The sequence below is a fragment of the Saccostrea cucullata genome, unplaced genomic scaffold (genome assembly GCF_032062105.1).
Source record: "Saccostrea cucullata isolate Sc308-1 unplaced genomic scaffold, CSIRO_AGI_Scuc_v1 ctg1317, whole genome shotgun sequence".
Classification (NCBI taxonomy): Eukaryota; Metazoa; Mollusca; class Bivalvia; order Ostreida; family Ostreidae; genus Saccostrea; species Saccostrea cuccullata.
In genome coordinates this window covers 4,632-21,471 of record NW_026919086.1, presented here as the reverse complement: position 1 = coordinate 21,471, position 16,840 = coordinate 4,632, and the positions used below count along the sequence as shown (strand labels likewise).

Sequence of the window (16,840 nt, the reverse complement as noted above, 5' to 3'; positions counted from 1 at the left end):
CAGATGGGTTGGGAACAGATAAGGGCGAGAATGCACTTTCGAAAGATTTTTCTGCATTTTCTATATAAAATAAGAAAACGCACGTACATACACATTTCTGTAAATAGAGTGCAAAAAATGGAAAAAAAAAACAACAAAAAAAACCAAAAATATGATAAAATTATTTTCAACCAATACATTATAAATCGTAAGACTTAATATTCCTGAACACTTTTTGTTAACCGTGAGAAAGGAGACTTATTTTTTGCATCCCCGTTTGAAAAGTGGTCGTGGTGTCCGTCTGTCTGTACGTCCGTTCTCTGTTTGTTCGTCTGCTTCTCTTTAGTGTGCCCATTTCTTATCCATCATTCCTACTATGCCATTGAATGAAATTAAATGGGAATTTCTTTTTAAAAAAAAAAAAAAAGAAAACCACTGCATAGATGTTTATTTAGTGTTTTTACACATCGTACGATTAAGAATATTTGGAGGGAATAATAGTTCTCTGGATTGATATTGTAGGGATCATTGATCAGTTCGTAAAGTGTTCATTACTGTTTTTAAAAAATCAATTCGTCACCCAGATTGTCCAGTAATATTTTGATGCTATAAAAAACATCACCTTTAAGCACTTTAAATTATGGTGTGTTTATATTTTGCTGTTATATATCAAATTATATTATTAGAAAGAACGTTGTAAATTGTATATCAGTATATTGAGAGTTCAGATATAGTTTTGATAACAATGTATAATTAACTTCTTTAAGATCTGCGTTGAAAAATTATCCCTGTCTGATTTCTGAAGCAAGTTAATAGTTTTCTTAAGTTTTCTTGTCTATTGAAATAAAAATAAAAATATACTATTGTGTACAACTGTACATAAAATTCCCCGATCAAAATAATAAACAGAATGTAACTTCTAACGTCTTTTTCAACCTTCTTGTGTATATGAAAAGAAAATGTCAAAATGTATATCTTGATACGACTAACCGGTTAATCGGTCGGAACTTTTTTCGGTTAACCGATTATGAATTCTGCAATCGATTGCCATCCCTTATAAATATTGAATGATTTTTATTTATTTATCATTATTATTTTAAAAATATTTTTTTCAATATTATCGTAGTTTTCCCATTAAAAAAGGGAATAAATTGGAATTATAAAACAATAAAACGTATACATTCTTTTTTACCAATGCTAATAGGTAAGGATGAAAAACATCATAAATTATATTTGATACCATATATAAAAAATGGAGCGTACATGTTTTTTTTTCGCTCAAATATTCTTTAAAAATGATGAAAATGGACGTTTCCTCTTCTGAACTCATGTGAAATGAAGAGGGAATAAACAATGAGGAAATACACGTACACTTATCCAAATGAATAGAAGGTTTGTTTCCTTTGTAAAGATAAAACACGTCAATCAATAGATGTATACTCAACAAAATAAGAAATGCATATTGTTTAACTCATCAAAGAAAATTTGTAAAATTATATGAAACAAATATCTTTTTTATCATTCGATACCTGTGACCTATTTAATGTACGTCATGGGTTTTTAAACCCCATTTTTGAATTTTCTCTCTAAATTCATTAATCCTGTTTATGAAAATGGTGTTTTGCATTATTTCTTGTAAATTAGGGGTCTGTTTTAAATGAAATTTTGGATTTTGAAAAAAAAATCATTCCTATTAAACCAATATTTTTGCTTTGAATGCAATGTTGATACTACAATGCATGCCACGCCCAAACAAAGACGACCGCAGCAAGGCTCAAACAAAGATACTAACCGGAACTATGCAACTGGAGGTTGTACATGTAACTGCATTTGGTGTACATCAATCGGCTTTGCAGCAGTTAAACGCACGCCTCCATCATCTAGGAACACGGATGACAGTCCAAAACTGGCCGTCCGTGGGTTATCACACCCATACAGGACCCTCAGGTCCTCCTTCAGCACACGCGCAATTGACTCTGAACTGCTGTACAAACTTCTGAAATTAGCATAAAGTGCACCAGTTGTTCACAAGAGACCGAGAGGAGCTGGTATTCGTGCATAACGTCCGTACAATGGAAACCCACTTGCGCTGAGACGTCGCAAAAGACATATGGATTGGTTCAGACGTATGCCTCTAGAATTTGAATGCGACGTAAATGAGTCAGACATCAACTTATCTTGTCAATTTGGAACGTAGGACATTTTTGTTTTTTATCACAACACACCATAAAATTACTATTAAAAAATAAAGTTTTAACTGAAAACTTAGATAATCTTGTTTAATCTGAATATGAGTTTCTTTTTTGTTGAGTATGTACATGTAATTATATTGTCATAGAAATAATTTACACTACAGTTAAATATTCGTTATTATCATCATGTAATCTTCTTTCAACCCCTCTTTCAGGAGGACAAGGACACTGATAGCCATCAGAGTCAATAGTTCCATCGATTACTCTACTAGACTGCTCACATCTAGGCATGAGAAGTGTTGATGGCTGACTATTCTGTGGGAGATATCTGTCTACTTGTGAATTCAATGAATCTTCCTCATCGTTTTCAATGGTTTCGTACGGATTTGCATCAGTTTGTTGATGTTTGTCATCGGAAATTGTGCTTGACTCGGAGACATTTAAAATGAGTCATGTCCGTAAAGGCCGTAACGTTGGCCTCATTGTCATAATAGTTCTATCTATTTTGTAAAATGGGTTTTCCCATGGCTATATATTTAAATTAATTTTATGATGTTTTGTGTATTGTAAACTCAGTCCAAAAATGAATTATATATTGTTTTATTACAGTTTGAGTAATCTTCAACGCAAAATTTAGCAACGAAACAGCACATGTACGTTTTTTTTTCTTTTTGCGTTGATCTCGACGCAAAATGTAACAGTCCAAAAATCATGTAACTACATTTAGAGTTTTCCTCGAGGCAAAGTGTTATACATGTAACGCAAAATATAATAATTCCAGTTTATTACATTTTGCATTTTTTATTACATTTCGTGTTGTTTTAATGCCTCAGTATGTCTTTCATTTTTTATAATGTACAATAAGATGTAAATATTTCGTTAAAAAATACATAAAAATGTGCTGTTTCGCGATATTTAGAACTAAATAAATTAAACCTTCGCCTAGTATATTGTTAAATGCTTTCCAATTTCCCGCTTAAGTCATTCTAACTTAACGCCAGTGGGCTTGAATTATGGAAATTAAAATTGAATCCCTCATTTTATTCATGTCTGTGACCATTATGAAAAAGAATTGTCACTAAGATTTTTATATCACACACACTTACCAAGGAAACATTCCGAACATGTGTTGACCAAGGACAGGTTCGAAGTACGTTTGAAGATTATACCTGTAGAATGTATATTATGTTACTGATATCAAAATTATACACCTACTCTTATGCCATGTTTTTGTTAGAAGGGGAATTCGTCTATATGCCAAACAGTTAATTTTAGATAGCAGATAGCAAAAGGTAAATTCCAATACACAGTCTATAAATAAACACCCATCACTCATGATTTAAAGGTCTTTTTGAAATGTTACTCGACTTTTGTTCGCCTCGGCATATCCTGTTATACAATGTATATTTAAAAGATAACAAGATATTGCAATGAATCTTGTGATGTCACTGATTTTCTTTGTATATTTAAAAAAGGTAAGTAATTATTCATTTATTTATTAATACCTTATGTTAAGTATCAAAAAAATATAGTATGAACTCTTATGGGGCCCCTTTTTTCAAGGTTTTTATTCTGCTACTTTCACTTCAAGGTGCCTTCAGAACTTTTGCGAAGATACTGACTTTTACAGTAGACGGCTTACGTTTACACAAGGAAAATATATGGTAGCTCATTTGTGAAAAAATATTGATCTGAACATTTACCAAAACGATAATAACGGACTATTTCAAAGATCATATTACGTTGTCTAGGAAGGAAACGGCAACATTCCTATCCTTAATACCCTCCATTCCAGTCTTGACCAACTCCTGCCGAGTTTTCCTACCGAAATATGTCTTCTTCTTCTTTATTTCATTGCTTAAGTTTTTGAAAATTAAAGGATATATTAATTCTACTGAATAAAGTATTTAAATTAATTTTATTCTACCACCAATTATATTTTTTTGTTTGATAAATTATTTCAAAGCCCCCAATAAATAAATTTCACCTCAATGGACGTTTTCTTATTTATTTTCAATTCCGTACCTCCGTACATGACGAAGTGTTGCAACCACTATTGAAATAACGACCACTATTGAAATAATTATATCAATAGTGGTTGAGAGTGCATTTCAATAACAAACATAGTAAGTAACCACTATTGAAATACGACCACTATTGAAATAATTATATCAATAGTGGTTGAGAGTGCATTTCAATAGCAAACATTGTCAGTAACCACTATTGAAATACAACCACTATTGAAATCATTATATCAATAGTGGTTAAGAAAGTATTTCAATAACAAACATAGGTAATAACCTCTATTGAAATACGACCACTATTGAAATACTTATTTCAAGAGTGGGTGAGATTAATTTCAATAACAAACATAGGTTGCAACCACTATGAAAAAAAATGTTTACTTTTGAAATAAAGATTTCAATGTGGATTTAATTATGGCTTTATGAAGTATTATCAGAAACTATCAAAATAATTAGTTAAATCATTTTTGAAATTATAATTTCAATAACTATGAAAATCTTCATTTAAGGAAAGATGATACAAAGAAAATATGGATGCCTGGATTCGTATATATTTTTTGGTCTGATTTTATTGAAAATGATTTAAATAATAAATTTCTAGATTGTAAAGAAATTGTAAACCTTCTGTGTTGATCAAAATTTTGCCTCACTAAAACCATCCTTATTAATTCACACACTCTCATTCTTTATATATATATATATATATATATATATATATATATATATATATATATATATATATATATATATATATATATATATATATATATATATATATATATATATATATATATTTATCACCCCAAACCCAATTTTTGTGAAATTTTGGATAAAAAATAAAAATTACGCGGTGAAACTTTACTTTTAATACTTGAGCATTTTGCAAGTTAAATGAAAAAAGAAATATTGTCAATTTTTGAAATGAATCTCATCCACTATTGAAATAATTATATCAAAAGTACTCGTATTTCAATAGTGGTTATCAACTGTGTTTGTTATTGAAATACTTTCTTAACACTATTGATATAATTATTTCAATAGTGGTTGTATTTCAATAGTGGTTACTAACTATGTTTGTTATTGAAATGCACTCTCAACCACTATTGATATAATTATTTCAATAGTGGTTACTAACAATGTTTGCTATTGAAATGCACTCTCAACCACTATTGATATAATTATTTCAATAGTGGTCGTATTTCAATAGTGGTTACTAACAATGTTTGCTATTGAAATGCACTCTTAACCACTATTGATATAATTATTTCAATAGTGGTCGTTATTTCAATAGTGGTTGTAACAACGCAGGTTAAAATGTTCAAGTAAGCCGTCAACTGTAAAAGTCAGTGTCTTTGCAAAAGTCCACTACGCGGTGAAGGAACAGATATTACGTAAGGGTTAACGTACGAGTAGCGCTCCACTCCTTAAGGTAATGGAGCCAAGCCCCGTTGAGGTCTCGGACCATAACCTAGTTTTAATCACCTTAGACCAGTCGCTGACGAGGTATTATAAAAATTGACCAAATATTTCAGATATACGAGGGTTGATCCAAAAGTAATGTCACAGTGTCCATATCTTTTACATTTGGTGTCACATTATCAAATACAATATACCAAAAGATGTACAAATATAAATGTAATTAACACTGAAAATTTAATTTAACAATATTTATTAGGATTTATTTTATAGATATCTAAAACATAGAGAATAGGGGGTGTCGCAGCGTCACAACGGAACGTCGCGTTTTAAAGTGTATTTTTTTCTTAGATTGGAAAATAAACAAACACATTAAAAAGATTCTACAATTGCACCTAACCTCCCATTTTTTAAAAAGACACACTTCTCGTTATTTTCTAATGTGTATTTGAAAATTAAATTTGTAAATAAGAGGCATCTTAATAGATGGTGCAGAAATTTTGGGCGGGTGATTGGTCACTGATTGATCAGCAGAGGACAAGAATACCGAGGGTTAGGAGATCTGACAACGGAAATGTTCAATAGTGTCTGACGTTGTTAAAAAAGACACATGTATAGAGTGACATGTGAATTGTTAAGTTTGCATGACTTATGCTGCTGTAAAAAAATTGACAGGGGGCTTGATTATGAGAAGAGTGAGTGTATAATGGTACCAAAATTTCTGACAGAAAGTGGAATTGGTGAAAGTGTTTGCGAATCACAAATATTTTTTAATGAAACGAAGAGGAAATGCTTAAAAGTATGATGATGTGTATCCGTCGTATGATGTTATAATTAGGTGCGGCGACTACCATAAACGCACATTGTTTAAAATCCGATATTTGGAAAGCAAACATAATATTACTTTGAGTTTTTTATGTCTGATTTGAAATAAATAAACCTTCCATCATGTATAATTTTGTTGCTTTACGTCGATTTATAGCAATTTTATCAAAGTTGTGACATTACTTTTGGATCAACCCTCGTACATGTCTGTACGTTAAGATTCCTTTATGCCATTAAGGGAGGTCAATGGCTATACATGTGCATCATTTTTTAATTGCTCGAAGAGAACAATGATGCTGTAGTGTAAAATACATGTAATAAGTTATGTTAATAAGCTACAGCAACAAATATTGATTCTATATCATAATTCCAAACTTTAATAAACCCCTCATAGATTGTACTTTCTTAAAGGCCATTGTATCGATCACGTCAATTTTGATTTTATTCCCTCGCGCCGGATTGTATTTCCAAAATGACTCAAGCTAAATAGGGATCCAAATGGATCCCAATTTAGCTTAAGTCATTTTGGAAATCGTTCATACGTAGAATATGCTCTTGCCTATTATCAACTTATTAACTTAATATTCAGCTACAAGTGGATCATTGTAAAATAATTAAGAGTAGTGGATGATCGAAAAGTTTTATTTTGCACTTCAAATTATTTTAAAACGATTTAGTTCTAATTCCTTTTTAATTAATTAAAAAAAAAAAAAATTCTAGTCTTTTTTTAACAGAATCGTTATTTTCGCAAGATTTCACAATCAATAAAAGATTCTGATCGTAGTCGTCAACTCTTGTTGTAAAACCGACAAAAACCATATACTTTAACATCTATGGGTACGTGTATATGAAGAATGATCTACTAATTCTAGGTAGTCGTTGACGCCGATAACCCCCGTTCGTGCTCTGTTTCGTCTGCGACAGTGCAGTTTGTGACGTCATGTCCTTCAACTGTTCAGGACTACAAGAAAAGGTCAGAAGCTAAAGGTTGCCATTATATAGGCCAAGACTGCACCTCACCAGATCAATTTAACTACCACTGTGTTCTCAACAGCTATGGCAACGCTTCTTTAGAAGTTTGTGCACCAGTGTTATTCATAACAGGTTAACGTTTTTCAATGTATTACTTAGGTTTTAAGTACAATCGTAGGTATTACTTATTATTATAATTAGTATTATAAGGTTTTAATCCTAGGATGTACATGTATGTTTGACATTCATTTATCATCCTGGTGTTTTGCCAATCTATAGATTAGTTTCAAATAAAATATGCATATTTATTGCTTATAAAATAGCTTAATACACTGGCCTATCAATTGATATAATCATTAAAGTAATATATTTACAAGATTGTAATATGCATATTTTTCATATTTTTGTGTTAAAGGCTACTGCACAGAATACAATGCGGAGGGTAAGGTTATTCAAGATCATTACAACAAGGACTGTACAGAGTATGTCGAACCTTGTCCATCTCGTTACATTTCTACTGATGGATATAAATGTACGTACAATTTAATGTTTGATTTGCTCATTTTTTCAACGTGTTTTTCTACATTCATCTGTTTATATTTACCATATTGACCTTCGGCGAAGCACGAACCCGATCTTAAACCATTATGAAAAATTAAAAAAAATGCCATAATTCTGTTAAAAATCAGTGAAGCCAAACGAAATTCAAACTTGATCATTAACTAATCATGATCACTCATATTCAGCTCATTATCTGCAAGCGTTAAAAAAGTGCGGAAAACCAAATAGGATAGACTGATAGACAGACGACGGGGAGAGACAGACAAACAAACGAACAGACTGACGGACAGACGCAGAGGAAACCTTCAGTCCCCTCCGGTTTCACCGGTAGGGGAAAATAAGAAGAATCTATTTAAATACATTTACAACAGTTACTACTCGTATATAGTTCTATATAAACTTCTAAGAGTGTTAACGCCAACTTGTACTTTCATTTTCCTGTTTACATTGATACTGACTGTAATTATTTTGCCAATTTTTGTTTACTATAGCACGCTATATAAAACTATAATTAACCATTCTGAATTTACTGTAGTGTTTTTGTTAGAGTATGATGGCGTAAACGTTAAGGAAATTTAAGATATTCAATTTTGTTTCATATAAACATTTATGTGAAGATATAATCCTTAAAGAAGTGTCAGATATAAAAAAAGGTATCTGAAGATCATTCGAAATTAAGTCAACTAAAAATTCACTGTATTGATATAAACAAATCTTTTTGGAGTTAATATTAGTTTGTTTTTATGAATCTCTGTATAAATTTTTAGTTTTTGTTCAGGAAATAAATACAAGTAGTAATAGTTATCATTTCTTTAAATGGCGAGTCAGGGATATCCATCTTTAATTTCCGCAAAATCAAAATTAACTATTATAGAATTATATACAAGTAGGCATATTATTTGTATTTATTTGGATAAAGATAACTGGATTATGACTCTTTCTTGCTAAAAAAAAAAAGTGTTTCAGACACACATTTTCCTTTGCAATAAAGAAATATGATAATAATAAATGTTACATCGTTAATGTTTAGAAGAAATAATTATCTGAATTGTATTTGGTTGACAGATCAGCAATGTTTCATGTCTCATCCCAATTCAGCAGAGCTTTCTTCAGAGGAAGGAAGTCTTACCAGGTAGTTCTAAAATAATAGTAACACACATTGACGTTTTATATATCTTGTTTCTTAAAAATCCCATAATTGTATCATTGAGAGACAATGCTCTTCATTTTATACATATATCTACTTTCAGAATCGGGCTGTTAGTGGTAACATCTTTAATCCTAATTTCTGGAATAATTTTAACAATTGTGTGGGAGAGATTTAAAAATACATTCAAGATATTTCGGAAAAAAGGTACATACTAGAACGTTATCTGCATTCGAATAACAATTTGCCAAAATATATACTTTGTATTTGTTGTTAACATGACAATTTTTGTTTGAAATAAATCTTCAGAAAAAACGGAAGTAAACAAGAATTCCGTTTGCTTCAATGCTCGCCTGAGTAAGCCCTGAATTGCTATATTTCAGATTTTCCTCTCCCCTTTATTCACGTACATACATGAATTTTTAATCCTCATATTGGAGCTTCATTGCTTTTCAAGCTGTTCTGGCTCATGGCATAAAAGAATTCCAATCGCATTGAAATTTATATGCTTCATATTAAAAAAAAATTGTATGGAAAACATAAAATTGCTGAACTTCAAAATTTTCCCCATTCATTTCATAAAAAATTGAACTCTAACTTTAGCCCATTCTGATTTTACAAAGTCATCAATTTGAAATAAAAAGAAATCCATTCAAATTGGAAATAGTCACAATTTATTATGATTTAGTATGGTCATTTTATGCTAAAGAAAAATTGTATCATTGATCTCATATATAATAGTATTATAGAAGAAGTTTTCCATTCTTCTATCTTTAGACTCTTATCTATACCTGGAAACAATGGCATCAATATACCATACCTGAGGTTGCTCGTTTTTAAAACCCCCCCCCCAGATATTATTGTTTGCAATTGATTGTAAAGTTTTGCGCTACGTCACGATCCTTTCCGTCAGGTGCATCGAGTGTAAACAATTCTCCTTGATTGGTCGACTTATATTTTCAACATTGACACGGAAATAGTCTCCGGCACGAGCAAGCAATCAGGGATAAGAAGAAAATTCCAGTCTTAAAGCTTGCGGTTAGGAGGCGTGTACAATTTACCTTGAGCGCAGCTGTCAACTAGATCGTGACGTAACGTAAAACTTTAGACTCAGCCGCAAACAGTAATACTTTATTGGCTGTGCCGATTTGAGGATTAAATTACTTATTTCCAGCTATGCCAACAAATAGATGCCAATCTACGTGTAAAAGGGTTTATCCCTACTGTGGCCACTTTTACCCTCGGGGAATTTAGTCTAAACAAAATGAATCTAGGGAAGTAGATGTTTTCTCCACTCCTGTCAGATTGTCCAGCTGTCTGCCCATCAGTCTGTCTCTCTCCGTCACTCTGTGCCTCTTTTATTTCCCCTCTATGTTAAATACTTGCAGATATTGAGCTGAATTTCGGTATATGCGTTTATATTGATGATCAAATTTGTATTTTGTTTCGCCTCAATAATCTTTGGCATTTTCTATTTTAATAAGAACAAGATTACACTTCCTCTGGTAGTGGATTGTTCTTATTCCTTAGAATGCTTCTTGGCATACTTGTAGCCCCGTTGTTCTAGGGGGTGTTAAGAAAGTTCGTTCCACAATTTTCTTTTATTTTCGAAAAGAAATGCAAGGAGAGGATATTTACAATCTGTGATATTTCATGTTTACATAGTCCATTCTTGCTTCTTGATAAGGTTTTGAATGTCTTTTGTTAAATTAATAAGGGGAGGGCAGGTATTAAAACAGATGATGACTTTTCAGAAAAAATTGGGATGATGCATATTTGTGACATATATTATGCACACAGGTCAAAACATCCTTTCAGAATACTTTTTCTTCTTTCCTAACACTATGCAAAAATTATCAAATCTGTGAAAAATTTCAAAATGACAAACCTATTCTTTTAAAAAGTGATCTATCGTTCTTATACCTACGCTCATCAGCTTGTCTGATGCAAGATAAGCTATGAAGAAACAAAAGTAAATTATCCTTTATTTTCACTCAAAATGACCAGCATTTTTATCATTAGGGTGCTTTAAAGATGTTATATATATTTTCATTTAGAAGAAGAATTCTATGATTTTCTGCGAGAATTGAATTGCTATAAATCTAAAGCACACTCTTCGGATTTTGTCAGACTTGAAAATTCATCTCTTTGTTTAAGCACTACCTTGAAATTTTTGAAAGTAGTTCATCATGGAACGAACTTTCTTAACACCCCTTAGATCTTATGATAAATATTCTTAAGTTTTCCCCCTTGTTACCTATATAAAATTGAACCCAATTAAGGCTACAACTTTTCTTGGAGGCAATGATAAAACAAACTTGCGGTTACAATATTTGAGGATGCCCATTAGAATTAAGGTGACCTCGTTTTTCAAGAATAAATCCTACATATTCCTCAGTATCCAATTATTAGCGTCAAATCGGTCATTCCTTAGGGAACATAGTTTGAACAAACTCGAATAAATACATTTTATAAGACTGTATTCATATACCCAAAGTGATCCATAAAAATTAAATATTTAATCCAAAGCCAAAGAACTTGTCACGATCTTTCAATAATGTTTTCTGGAAAAATACCCTGATCCTTCAGTTGAACAAACGTGACTTTTCTAGAGTTTGAAGAAGTTTGTAATTTACCGATTGTTAATATAAATGAACAACTTTGCTTATTTGACGTATTATTAATTCTCAATACTTTTTGAGATATTAACAAAAACTTTCAAGGGCCCTAGATCCCTAATTTTAGGGGCCAGCCCCATTTTAATGATATCAAATGAAAGCGCTTGTAATTATGCACAACTTTTATTCAACATGTCTTAACAAAATATTTTTAGTTTTCAAGATAAATAGGAAAATATCTGTAAATTTTCGCTCTTTTATGCGTTCTAATTTTTGACCCCTATAAAGCGCCATTTTGAATGCAGAAATCGAAAAACAAAAACCGATGTGCACAACTTCAATCCTTCTGCTATCTAAAACAAGTAAAATTTCTGCGAAACGAAAGCCTATGATTTTTCGTTTAAAGGGGAATAACTCAAAACCGGAAGGGACTTTTCGAAATTTTAGTCATTATTCAGATAGAGTTTATAAACGTCTATAACCTCTGAAAATTTGAGCGAAATCCGTTGAGAAATGAGTGAGATATGAGGCCTCAAAGTTGGCGTCTAGGAAGTAGAAGAAAAAAAAAGAATAATAATCTTTACCAACAGAATCAGTAGAAGGTCTTCCGTTGGAAACGGAAGACCTTAAAAAGGGTTTATCATAAAATAATAAAACATCATGGACGGCAAAAACATAGACGGACACATAGCGATCGAAAAAAGCTTTTCCTTCTCGCAGGTGAGCTACAATGAAGCGCATTAAAGTGGTAAAATTTTCCATTTGGATGAAACGTTCTTAGTCATGTTTTGAACGTCAATTATAACATAACGACATGCCCATTTCTTTAGAAACGAGAAAGAAATATTCGTCGTATGTAATGTTTTAGGACGCCCCTCTTTCCGAGACAAGCATGAGTTACACTGAAATGAAGATTTTTAAATAAGAAGGAGCTATATAGAGAGTTCCCGCTTATGTAAAACACGCATTGCAAAATTTTGTACATAATTATGATTTTATCATGTTCATTCGAGTAAGCATAACACATGTATTGGTCGAACACGTGCTAACTCGGTGTTTATGTAGACCGTCAATTTCATTGGTTATTATATTTACGGAATACCTGTTCTACAGGTATTTAATTGAATCATTTAACCGATTTTTCTTTTCTAAAGAAACGGGCGTGTCAAAAGATAGCTCGAAACGTTCCATTTTAACAGAAAATTTTACCACCTCAATGCGTTTCATTGTAAATTTGTTTAAAACACTTTAAATACGACAGAAGATTTCTTTATATCTTTTCAGAAAATACGGAAAACCCTTTGCCTTCTGTAGATGAATTGTCAACAATGAACAGGCCTTGAGTTACTTGTAATATCCTTCACAGACAACTGTCTTTTCTCATGTTCCTTTATAATTTTTTTTTGTTAAACAAGAAAACTTTCTAGTTCGTACCTTGATAAAATTGAGAACATGTCTTTTCAAAGATCGAAAAAAACAATAGTACATTTACAAAAACTATATTCTTCAAAGTGATATTGTAGAAGTCAAAAAATAAAACAGAACGTATACCAACTATTACTTTATTACACATGTTGTTATCTACATTTCCATGCATCTACATAAAAAGAATGATTTTCAATTGATGTATGTTTTCTACTAAAGATGAACTATATTGAAACTACATGTATCTTGTAACTTGTTAGACATAGTGAAACATATTATATTGACATTTGTGCATGATAAGTATTTAGTGTTCATGCAACTGAATCCCACAATCTATAAAGAATACTGTTTTAAATTCTTTCTTATAAAGCATGTAAAAATCTCAAATAAAAAAAATTATAACTGCTTACATTTGATCATCATTTAATGTATAAAAAAAAATACGTTCTTTTTTTTACAAAAGAAAATTCTACCGAGTGAAAGTTCCTCTTTCATGCAAGGGAAAGAAATACTTCATTTTGGTAGGTTTCATTAATGACCATCAAAGCAAAAAACGAGTCAAAGATATGTAGAGGACTTAAAAGTCTCCTACATGTATTTGATTTTCTGCATGAAATGTTAAATATATAAAATGACTTATGTGGAAATCATTGAAATACATAATAAATATAGTGAAACGATATAAGTAATTAATCAATATAAAAAATTGAAAAGAAGCAGTTCATGCAGAGTATTTTTTAAAATAATGAAGTACATAAGACAAGTTATGTTTATATACAATTAAAAGATATCCCATGTAACATGCATGTATATTCACATTTTTTTTTACTTTGCATCCTTTATATTGAAGAAGACATGTGCTACTTAAAAGTGATATTCTAACAAATAAACATTTCATGTTTGTAGTATATCTGTTTCAATTATATAATCAACCTGTTTAATACAATGCAATATTTCCTGAATTAAAAATGAATGTATGTTTCAGGGGGCCAAAATTAAATTCCTGATTAAATTATTTTTTTGTTTAATATTCCTTAATAATGTAAAATAAGTTATTGGAACTGGTCCTATTGCCTTTTCAGCAACATACAATCTTTTTTTTCAAATTGTTTCTTTAAAAATTGAAGAATATTTTGTTGATAATTAAAGTTCATTTTGATCTCAAAAATAGCATTATCCAAAATTAACAGAAATAATACTTGGTTATTTATTATCAATATTTTTATTTTAGAAATGTCATAAATGTTTAGCAAATTTTAAGCCATGTTGTAAATTTTGAATTTACCGGGTGGCAAATTTCGTATTTACTGCCACCCGGTAAATTCAAAATTGAAAACATGACATTTAATACAATTATCAACGATCTAAAGGTAAAAGCAAAAAATACGGATCCTCCATTTCGTTTTCATATAGGACCTTAAGAGTTTTTGCTTCAGTTTTTGAGAACTGTGAATTACTCTTCTGCAAACTGGTCCCAGGAGAGAGGGGCAAACCATCGCCCCTGCTTGACACGCTCCTGTTGTGATTTGTGTTTTCACGTTGACATGGATAACCAGAGAAATAATTCTGATAAACTTTATCCTTTTTATTATTCACATCAATGTAGCTAAAATCCGACCCATCAGTTGTGAACGAGTCTGCAATTGAGTGATTAGCAATGCGAGCAGACAATTCTCTCAATGATAGATAGTCTACATGTATTTGATTTACTTCTTCTAAATTGTGATGAATTTCTGTTTCTTTTTCAGTTTTGGTTGCCCCCCGTTCAATAACCCGTAATTTTACTCTTTTAGAAATCTTAAATCCAACATGTAGCAAAACTATTACGAGAGCACATAACGCAACTGCAAGACAAGCAGAAAAGAAAACATTTTTCATTTCATTTCCTGGGTTGTTCTGTGTTCCGTTGAAGACATCGGCTGTAAAAAAGAGAATAAAAGTAACCCGATTTAACGTTGTCACATTCAAGAAATTGTATTGAAATTAGCAGCACGTGTACGAAACTGCACGATTTGTGGAAACAATTCATCACATACTTAATTATTAAATTTGAACTAGCCTGAGGTGTGTGGCAACCATGTGGTTTATAACCCCTATTCACTTCACATTTAATGCATGCATCAGGTGACTGTCGAATTATATTTTATTAAATTTAATAAAGAGTCTTGCTACAATGTTATTTGAATTAATCAATTCATGTGATAAATAAATATAAGAGCTTCACAAAAGAAATCATATTCTTAAAAGGCATCCGTGCATGTTAATATTACGTTTATATCTTCATATTCATCTTCGCTAGCCAAGGCTTTCTGATACGCTCCTCTCCTCATAAACCCTTGGCATACAGTGAAGTCAAAAGACGGGATTGTTTTCCGTCACGTGATCTCGAATCTATCAGGTACGCACAGATTGCGTCATCGCCAGAAATAAAGACACGTGTTAAAAAAAAATTAAACTCAAAGTTTTTTCAAGAATAATTAAGAAGCAATAATTGAGTTAAGTTTATTCATTATTTATAGAACAAATCTGAAGCTTCAATATAGATTCTTAATCACATATTTAGAAGATATTGGATGACACCATGGCTATTCATAGAATTGAATTTTATCTTACAGATCGTTGTTTACTTGCGTTTTTCATTTCCGAGATTAAAGAGTGAAGATGTATCCCGAACGCAAATATCGTCATTTACAAAAAACAATTGCTGATTGGTCTACCTGGGTGTACTGAAATCCAATCAGAACTCTGGAAAAAAATCCCTATTTCTATGAACACCGTAGGCCAAGGGTTATGAGGAGAGTAGCGTATGAGGAGAATCGCGTATCAGAAACCCTTGGCTAGCGAAGATGCTTCATATTACACCACAGCAGTAGCTATAATTATTATTAAACTGAGAAATCACCTTCTGGTGAGATGCCTTGGAAATGCTTCTTCTTAGTTTAGCATTGAACACATGTTAAACATTGCCAAAATTGTTAGAGGACCCCCTCCCACCCCCTGAAATATACTACATTTACATTCAACAAATAATGTAAAGCAAATAAAAGAAAATTTTATGTTTTGTAGTACGTCCAGAACAAAAAAGCCCATAACATTATCTGAAATCTACTCACAGGTAGGAAAGTTACAACCCGTCTCTGCGTTACAAAACATTTCATCACAGACGCATAATTGCTGACAACCATCTCCATAGTTTGGATATCGACAGTAAGAAGAACAGTCTATCCCCTGGTATCCTAAGGGACGTTCTGAAATTACACGAAGGGCACCTTTCTTTTGTAGACAATTACATGTGTATTAGCTTGGCAAAAATAAAAATTTCTTAAAAGTAGTCCAAGTACTTACTGATGCATTGCATTTCTTTCTCACTCCAACGAAAACCAGCACAACACCGCTGCAGTCTACAAAATTATATAATTTTAACTGTTAAACAAAGCGGAGTTGGTTTGTTTTTTTTACTTTCTTACAAATAAAACTAAATATATTCTTACCCACCACATCCATCCACCACATTCTTTAAACAAAACATTACCAATAATTTTGAGATGAAAAGAAAATCCATCATTTTTAAAACTTGCTTGAAATAACAAAAAAATCTTAGATAAAATATCTTTCTACCAGTATTTGAAATTCAATTCAAATTCCATGAATAAATTGATTAACTCTTCCGTAAGACTTAAA

At 31.4% G+C, this 16,840-nt stretch overlaps 2 protein-coding genes across 3 annotated transcripts; one reads left to right on the top strand and one right to left on the bottom strand.

Annotated features, from left to right (window-relative positions):
- The first annotated feature begins 3,493 nt into the window (after positions 1-3,493).
- LOC134279076 (uncharacterized) lies at positions 3,494-13,618 on the top strand. 2 transcript variants are annotated; one of them, XM_062761420.1, is made up of 6 exons: positions 3,494-3,646; positions 7,309-7,540; positions 7,824-7,940; positions 9,035-9,101; positions 9,220-9,323; positions 13,019-13,615. In XM_062761420.1, the coding sequence occupies exons 1-6, from the start codon at positions 3,602-3,604 to the stop codon at positions 13,075-13,077; spliced, it is 624 nt and encodes a 207-aa protein (XP_062617404.1). In that variant the 5' UTR covers positions 3,494-3,601; the 3' UTR covers positions 13,078-13,615. The 2 variants fall into 2 exon arrangements, with proteins under 2 accessions (XP_062617404.1, XP_062617411.1); XM_062761427.1 differs by lacking the exon at positions 9,220-9,323 and having other exon boundaries at positions 13,019-13,618.
- An 897-nt stretch (positions 13,619-14,515) lies between these two features.
- LOC134279068 (uncharacterized) lies at positions 14,516-16,560 on the bottom strand (the record flags this gene model as incomplete). The annotated part of the gene is made up of 3 exons (XM_062761412.1): positions 14,516-15,078; positions 16,273-16,407; positions 16,505-16,560. Coding segments are annotated over 3 exons (754 nt in total), but the record flags the coding sequence as incomplete, so codon positions are not given.
- Between the last annotated feature and the right edge of the window lie 280 nt (positions 16,561-16,840).

Excerpts from the sequence above, each read along its gene's own strand:
- LOC134279076 (XM_062761420.1), top strand. The coding sequence starts at position 3,602 with ATGAATCTTGTGATGTCACTGATTTTCTTTGTATATTTAAAAAAG. Across the intron at positions 7,941-9,034 it reads TTCTACTGATGGATATAAAT|ATCAGCAATGTTTCATGTCT; the intron begins GTACGTACAATT and ends TTTGGTTGACAG. Across the intron at positions 9,324-13,018 it reads CAAGATATTTCGGAAAAAAG|AAAATACGGAAAACCCTTTG; the intron begins GTACATACTAGA and ends ATATCTTTTCAG.